Source organism: Rhea americana, unplaced genomic scaffold (genome assembly GCF_003343005.1).
Source record: "Rhea americana isolate MKP2758 unplaced genomic scaffold, rheAme1 scaffold_539, whole genome shotgun sequence".
Classification (NCBI taxonomy): Eukaryota; Metazoa; Chordata; class Aves; order Rheiformes; family Rheidae; genus Rhea; species Rhea americana.
Genome location: NW_028186689.1, coordinates 55,323 through 63,074, shown reverse-complemented (window position 1 = coordinate 63,074; position 7,752 = coordinate 55,323). Strand labels below are relative to the sequence as shown.

Genomic DNA, 7,752 nt, shown 5'->3' with positions numbered 1-7,752 from the left:
GCGAGCTGGCGCGGAAACGCTCCGGGCTGCTGGTCACGTGGGTTTCTGTCTTTCAGAAACCTCGGGAAGTCCGGACTGCGAGTGTCCTGCCTCGGCCTGGGTAAGTGAGCGGCTTCTCCGCGGCCCTTCAGCACCCGCTCCGTCCGGCGGCTTCCTCGGGCGGCTGAGGCACAYGCCGGCTCCTCGCCTCGCCCTGCCTCCTGCCACTCGAGGGAGACGGGAGCGAGGGGCGGCAGGAGCGTGCGGACGCCGCGCGCGCTCCGTGGGAGAGGGGAAGCAGGCATCAGCTGTCAGCGTGGTGTTTCCTTGCTCCCGGTAACTAACTGTAAGCAGAGATTTCTGCCTCGTCCTAAACACTCGTGTGCACTCGGGGCGGCGGCGTGGATAGCACCCACAGAGGCTGGCCTGGCCGCTGACTYGCAAATCTGTCCAGGGGCTTGCATTGTGCAGGATTAAATAACTAGCCAGGCTGTCGTCTGCTGTAAGCCACTTAAAAAGAGTTGATTTACAATTACGACACTGTCCCTGGGGCCGATCGCTTCTCCGACTGAAATGTTACCAGCCACTCTGCAAAAGCTACAAAGCTTTTTTCTGGGCTGGTGACAGCTCTGAGAAATGGCCCAGACGCTTCCCCATCCTGCTCGACACTGTAGAAGCTGGAATTCGGAGTATTTGACAGGGGTGCTTCCCTGCACACTGGATTGGGAGCCGTGGCTGCCGCGCACGGGATAACCCTGCCGGCGGGCCGGCGCGGGCAGCGGGTGCCGGCAGGCACGCGGCAGCGCAGTGCCGGCCCTGGCGCCCCGGCGCGGGGCCAGGCTGCCTGCCGTCACCCAGCTCCGAGCACCTTTTCTCCTTCACAGGGACATGGGTGACTTTCGGAGGGCAGATTACAGATGAGGTAAGGATTGCTCCCGTCTGACCGTGTTCCTCCACGCTTCGGCTCCCGGAGCGCGGTGGGGAAACCGCCCGGCTCGCTCCATCGCGCCCCTGGGTGAGAGCGCGCCTCTCCGGTGAGCCGTCCGGGTTTTGCATGAGTCCGTTCTCGGTGAAGCAGAAGCTGCACAAGGTCTCGCCCGCCCGTAGTGACAGGCTCCGGCTTTGCTCTCCAGCTGTAATTCTGACTAGCACAGCACTTCGGGACCCCTCCCGCGCGCCTTTCAGCACAGTCAGTTCTTCCGCAAGACACCTGACACGGGCTTTTGCCTGAGCTATCAAATGTCAGCTTGAGTCCACATTAATCCCATATAAATCAATTTTCTAAGCCTGAGACTGCGAAAGCAGGAGAAGGGAAAGAAAAAACTCACGCTGCCATGTGAGGCTGGGATTTTTCTCCTTCAAAGCTGCTGCCTTCCACGTGCCCCCAAACACGCCCTGAAGGCTGCGGGGTGCTGTGTGCCGGCGTGCCCAGCGCCTGGACACGGAGGCTAGCGTTTCCAAGCCTGGCTTTCCAAAGCGAAGCACATAGCTGACCAGGCAAGGCGGCATGTGTGGCAGTTTGGGGCTCTCCGCAGGAAGCTCTGAAATCAAGGCGCACATTCAGGGGCGGTTCTGATGGGACTCCGTGGGCAGCGCTCGGCGTGCGGCGCGCGGCGGGTCGCCGGTGCAAGCGAGCGTGCACCGCAGTGCTCCGGCACTCACGTGTGCGGCTGCTGCTCCTGCTCGCCCTGAGACGTCCTGTTCRCTACCAACAGCTCAGCTTTCTCTTTGCAGATGGCAGAGCAGCTGATGACTTTAGCGTATGACAATGGCATTAATCTCTTTGATACGGCAGAAGTCTATGCTGCTGGCAAGTAAGGACCTTCCAGTTTGGTACCGGGGCAGGGGCTGTATTTCTGGGGAATGGGAGCAAGCTGGCCGAGCCTGGGAGCAGTCTTTCTCGTGGGGCTTTCCCCCTTTCCCAACCGAGGTTCTCATGCTGTGTTTTGTCCTGCAGCAGTTTTGATTTGCTCGTAAGTCACCCTACGAGCGTGCACCACTGTATCACCACCTTCACCGCGGGGGATAAACTCCCGGGGCGGCAGGCAGCCGCTCGGGACCAGCCGGGGTTGTGCCGTGTGGGTCTCCGGAGCTGGAGCCGTGTGGCCTGCGCAGAGCTCCCAGGAGGGCGCGGAAGTGCTAACCTGCGGTTYAGGCTGAAGAATGCTGAAGCATCCTCTAGCCCCTTGCAGCTGCCGGCTGAGATATATTTAGCCTTAAAAGCATTAGCATGGTTATCGACATAATAACGAAACCTCATCTTTCCTTCCCCAAACCCACTGCGGTAATATCAAGAGGACTGGGCTGCAGACAACAATATATTCAACTAATCTAGTCTCTTGGCTTGGCAAATTGCCCCCAAGCAGGCTTCAGCTTTTATGATTTTGTTCGTTACCCAGTGAACGTTTTAGCAAATGTGCTTGAATTTACAGAGCCCTTGAAAATTATTCATCCCGGCCATCGTGCACGGTAGTAACTGTTCACAGTCAATCATCTGCTTTGGATTGGTACTGCTGGAAGCCTCCCAGGCCAGCAGAAATGGTCGGGGGGGGGGCTAGAAAAGGTCCGCGAGAAGGATCCGGCCGAGAGCGTTTGCTCGCAGAAGGTCTGCGGCCCAGCAGGGTGCGGAGGAATTCGCAGCAYGCACAGTACCTTCGAAATGACCCCACCAGGACTATTTGTGGCAGCTGCACGTGCAAACTGCAGCGAAGCCCTCGTCCAGCTCTCCCAGCACGCTTGGTTTGCTCCTATTTGGGGWTTGCCAGATAAGGCCGTGCTCGTCACCGTATTGTTTGAGCGGTKTTTAAAGTGCCTCTGTACAAATGCACTTGCAGAGGCCTTAGTTTCTCAATATTTGAAAGAGCGTCTTGAAAGGGTAGGTGCTTTCCTTAAACGTGCAGGCAAGCTTGTTGCCCCCTGGAGAGCAGTAATAAGCATGGACTTACCATCTTTGCAATGATTTTCTGCTCTTCATTATTTAAGAGAGGAAAGCTATTGTCATGCAGGTTGGTTTTAAAGTTCGGAGAGTGGAAATAATCGAATCATTCCGCTTTTCTGCACTCATTTTTGGAAGTCATTTCACATTTGTTAAATGCTGCGTTCCTTTACGCCCTTTCCCGTGAGGTGAGAGSCTCTGTCCCTGCAGGCACACTGCAGCCTGCCCGGCGTGGCCAGGTCCCTCATCCCAGAACGGTCGGTGTGCAGCAGCAGGAGGCGAGCAGAGTGGCCATCTCTGGCCTCTTCCGCTAAGGTCCCCAGAAGAAAAGTCTTGGGGCTGGGGGGGGAAATCTCACCCCAATGCGATGTCCTACTGCAGTCGTTTACGTTACTGAAGTGCTTCTGACCTAATGTCTGTACCAGCCTAAGGAACCCATGATTTGCCTCTTCCTTTTCTTGCAGGGCTGAAGTCGTGCTAGGAAGTATTATTAAGAAGAAAGGCTGGAGGTAATTATTGCTTTCCCTAGGACAGGCATTTCGTGGTTCTTCATTTCATGCAACAGCTTTCGGGGGGGGGGGGTGGCTGTGTTTGGGCTTCGGGAAGGGAAATGAACAGGAAGCAGAAAAGCCGAAGCGGCAAACCGAGACCCCGGCTCCCTGCGGGGCAGCGAGGCCGCCTGGGCGCCCACAGGCACCTGCTTGTTGCCCGCAGCCCCCACGGGCCCGGGGCGGGCCTGGCTCCGCGGCAGGCCGTGTGCCGGGGTGCTGCAGGCCGCGGGTGCGCGGCCTCGGCTGGCACCGACGGTCCCTCTCACTTTCTCTTTGCAGACGATCCAGCCTGGTCATAACCACCAAAATCTTCTGGGGAGGAAAGTACGTACGGCCTCTCCCTCGCCTCACCGCAGCCTAGCCGCACGTCTGCTCTTCTAACCCCGCGTCTTTCGGTCTTTCAGGGCAGAGACGGAGCGAGGCCTGTCAAGAAAGCACATCATCGAAGGTACGAGCAGCGCTGCCCACCGCCACGGCTCCCGGGCGCACCGCGGCGGCACGTGCGGCCACGGCGGGCTGGCGCGCAGGCGGCGGGCCGGCACACGTCACAGGCTCTGTCCCTCATCCTTCGTCCTAGGCCTGAAGGCTTCGCTGGAGCGGCTGCAGCTGGAGTACGTGGACGTGGTGTTCGCCAACAGGCCGGACCCCAACACGCCCATGGAGGGTAGGTGCTGCCGCGCTCCGTGGGGACTCGCCGTGCGAGGGCAAGGCCGCGGCACGGCACGGCCGGCCAGGATAGCTGTGCTGAGCACCTAACGCGCGCCGTGCCCGTAGGCGGGAGTCTGCTCCGGCCTCAAGGTGCCAATTGGAAAAGACCTCTTTGCTTTTCCAAAGAGACCGCTCTCATCCCTGGCAGCAGGTGATCGAGGGACCAGCCAGAGGAGGTCCCTGAGGTCGTTCTCCTTCCTAAACATCCCCAGGAGCCGCTTCTGGCCGTGTCCTGCTGCCGGCGGCTGCTGCGGCCGCCTGCCGGCGCCTGTCCCGGCTGCCCTGSCGGCCACGGCTCTCACCCGGGCGCGTGCCAGAGTGCGTCTAACTTTTCTTACTTCATATCCAGCTCTTCTTCTGGATTATGAAGAGATTGCAATTCACTCATTCTAAGCAGGGCACGTTAATTCCCTAGTCGTTAAATTCGAAGTATTTCTTTTAYTCCATGGCCCATTTTACTGTACTGCACTATATGTATTGGGCTTCATTGTCATTTGTGGCTTTCAATCATGTGTTTTTGTGATTGATAGGTTTTTATTTGAGGTGTGTTTTCCATTACTTTCTAGAAATTGTTCCCCCTGTTAGTACGTGCAGCACGTGCACCAAATTACATCTTTTGCAAAATACCCTCCTCCCTTGTCCAGTGCCAGGGGCTGCCTTAGGTCATGCTCCGGAAAGAAAGAGGCTGTTTTAGTGATRCTTGAACCCAGTTTCCTCTCTCTTTCTCTCTCTCCAGCCCTGCACCCTTTGTCATGCCGTTCATTGTAATATGCCAGCAGCTGTAAACTCTGGTCTCTTTAAATCTTTCTTTTATCACCAGGGGACCCATTTAGTTCTTCCAAGTCAAGAACATTCATCATAGAAGGTACATCGTACCCGCAGTCTCAGTATTGACCTCTGTGTCCAAGCAGCATTTTATGGGACAGAAGCTGTACTTTACATTTGATTCCTTCCCCCGAACAAACTTCTCCATAAAATGCACAAAGAAAAAAAACAAAAACAAAAAAAAAAAAAAAAAAATACCCCCTGCCCTTTGAGAGCATCTTGCAAGTAAAAGGGAAAGAAGCGAAATAGCTGCTAGTTCCCTCTCTTTCCCGAGCCACCTCATTTCATTCTTTTGTTCCTTTCCTTTGTCCTGCGCATGAGTTGCCCATTTTCAGATGTGCCCCTCTGTGTGACAGGGGACACTGGTGTCTGCAGCCCTGCGCTAGAGTCACGCTGCGGCACTGGCTTACGGGATGACAGGGGACCTGTTCAGAACCCGCTTGCGATGCGGGAGGAGACCGAGTCTGAGATCGGGGGCACAAATCAGACGGGCAGGAGCTGCACAGTTCAGCGCTGGTCATCCCGGAGGCTGGAAGGCCGCTGGCTTGTGTAGAAGCTCGGCTGCGGCTTGGCTGCTGGGCCTGCAGTGGAACCGCTCTTCCTTTAAAGCAAGGCGGCGCTCCGAAGTGTCRTTCCACCGACTCTGAAGCCCTGCCACCCTGGTTTCTTCACCCCTCGCGGCGTGGCCTGCTCTTGCACTGAAGTGTGGTGGGCACTTTYTCTCCGTGAGCATGTACTAGAGATGGGCAAAATCGCAGGTCATGATGCTCCACTTCTTAGTGGCAAATTGTACTTCACGACGGGATGCAAGTGCCAGGAGGGTTTCCAGCCGCCCTGSGGGGCCTGCTGGCGTAGCGGGAGGGTGTGGGTGCCGCTGACGGCTGCACGGGGGGCGTTTCTCACCGGCGCCACCTGCAAGGCGGCAGAGGCGTGCGGGAGCTTTCTGCCTTCTGGCTCCCTTTCCTGCTGAACGCAGCGCTGCTCTGCYGGTGACTCGCAGCCGGCGGTCGGGCCGGTCGCTCGGGCTCGTCCCGCTGCTGTGAGCCGCCAGCCTCCGTGCCGATGCGGCTGTCGTTACGGTGGCGAGTGGCGTGCAGCCAAGGCCCACGTGCCGCGAGCGGCACGCCGCCTCCTTGGCCTCCGTTCCCCACGACGTGCCCGGTTTTGCCCACCTCTAGCAGCCTGCACGTGCYGGACTAGCCTTCCTCCCCGTGCCACTCCCGCGGCTTGTGCAAGAGCTGCGCCGTACCTGCCCTGATTTCTTTGGTTGACACAAACGCAGCGCTTGGCTGAACGGCCGGCCCATCGGCGCATGCGATGGCCACGTTAGACCTTGTGCGAGTCTTTCTTTTTTCRCTTCCTTCATCTGGCACGACTCTGCATACGGCTTGAAGCTCAGCCTGCATGATTTGGGCTGAAGGTCCCGAGCAGAAATTCCCAACAGCGTTTCTAAAAACAGACAGAGCCGGGCCGGCGTTTCGCACGAGGCAGGCCGGCCGTGCCATCTCGGGCTGGCTGGGCTCGCYGCACCGTTGTGGCTGCTCGGGGGAGCTGCTGGCCAAGCTCAGCAAGGCTAGCGCTGCGGCCGCGCTGCGCACGCCGGGCCCGGGCCGCGGGGGCCTTCTCCTGCGGGCCGCGGGCGCAGCGCGGCTCCAGCCCGCCGCCCCAGATCGCCCCGCGCAGCACGCGCTCGCCTCGTTGCCCGTCGCGAGCCTGGCACGCCGGGAGGGCGGCAGCCTCCTGCTCCGACCCGGCCAGAAGGCAGCAGCGCACCGGGCATTTCTAGCTAGCGATACAGATTTTTACAAACAAACCTGCCGCCGCAGCGAGCCGCTGCTGTGCCCACGTGCAGCGCGGCGTGGGGCAGCAGGCAGAGCTGCCACAGCAGGTGTGCGCTTCCAGCCAGGTGACACGAGGCTGTTTTTAGAAACGCTCGTCTGCCAGCTTTCATTTACGTCGCCCCGTTTGCCATCAGCCTTGCAAGCACTGTACTACTGTMGCCTTCCCTGCGCCCGTGCTGGAGGGCGCACGCGCGCCGGGCGCCGCGGGGCAGCGCGCGGAGACGGCCCCGCCGCCCGCTCCCTCGCTCGCACGAGAGAGGCCCCCGACATGGCGCTCGGCTCGCGTACGACCCGCGGCACCGGGCTGCTCTGAGGGAGCCTTACGCTCGTTACTCCGTACAGGGGCTTAGGAAAGCGTTCCTTTTGGACGGCCTTAAGTCACAGTTCGCCGGCCCCGGCGGCGTCTCGCCCCGCTCCCCCCGCCTTGCAGGGCTCCGAAAGCGCCCGCCTGACCAAAGCCCACGCCGGCAGACCCATAAACTGCACCCTTTTTGTCGCTCTGCCTCCTCATTTCAGCATCCTCGCACATGACCGCGCCGCGTCCGTACTGATCTCTCGCGTGCTTTGGTTTTGGTCTTCTTTAATAGCTTGGGAAAGGTAGTAAGTTCGGAGAAGGAACTTCAAGTGCCGTCTCTCCGGTGGGTTGTTTTTCGTTTCGTTTCRTTTTAATTTCCCTGTCGAACTCCTGCCTCCAAGTTGGGTGTTCGGAAGCACGCTGCTTGCAAGCCGCTCGTGCCRGCGCGCCGCCCTTTCCTCCGGGCGCGGTGCCACCCACGGCCGGGGCGCCGGCACCCCGCGCTAACGGCGGCTGCGGCTCTGCCTTGCCCCCGCAGAGACGGTGCGAGCCATGACCCACGTCATCAACCAGGGGATGGCCATGTACTGGGGCACGTCGCGCTGGAGCTCCATGGAG

The 7,752-nt window shown here is 59.3% G+C and overlaps 1 protein-coding gene across 4 annotated transcripts in view; it reads left to right on the top strand.

Moving 5' to 3' along the window:
• KCNAB2 (potassium voltage-gated channel subfamily A regulatory beta subunit 2) overlaps nucleotides 1–7,752 on the top strand; it is a 32,229-nt gene that overhangs the window by 21,744 nt on the left and 2,733 nt on the right. For 3 of the 4 annotated variants that reach the window (XM_085318480.1, XM_085318481.1, XM_085318479.1), the window contains 7 exons: nucleotides 57–100; nucleotides 864–901; nucleotides 1,714–1,793; nucleotides 3,379–3,423; nucleotides 3,745–3,789; nucleotides 3,870–3,913; nucleotides 4,043–4,129. In XM_085318480.1, coding sequence (XP_085174606.1) covers nucleotides 57–100; nucleotides 864–901; nucleotides 1,714–1,793; nucleotides 3,379–3,423; nucleotides 3,745–3,789; nucleotides 3,870–3,913; nucleotides 4,043–4,129 — 383 coding nt within the window. Of the gene's footprint in view, nucleotides 1–56; nucleotides 101–863; nucleotides 902–1,713; nucleotides 1,794–3,378; nucleotides 3,424–3,744; nucleotides 3,790–3,869; nucleotides 3,914–4,042; nucleotides 4,130–7,672 lie in introns of all 4 variants that reach the window. The other variant, XM_085318482.1, reaches the window with a different exon arrangement.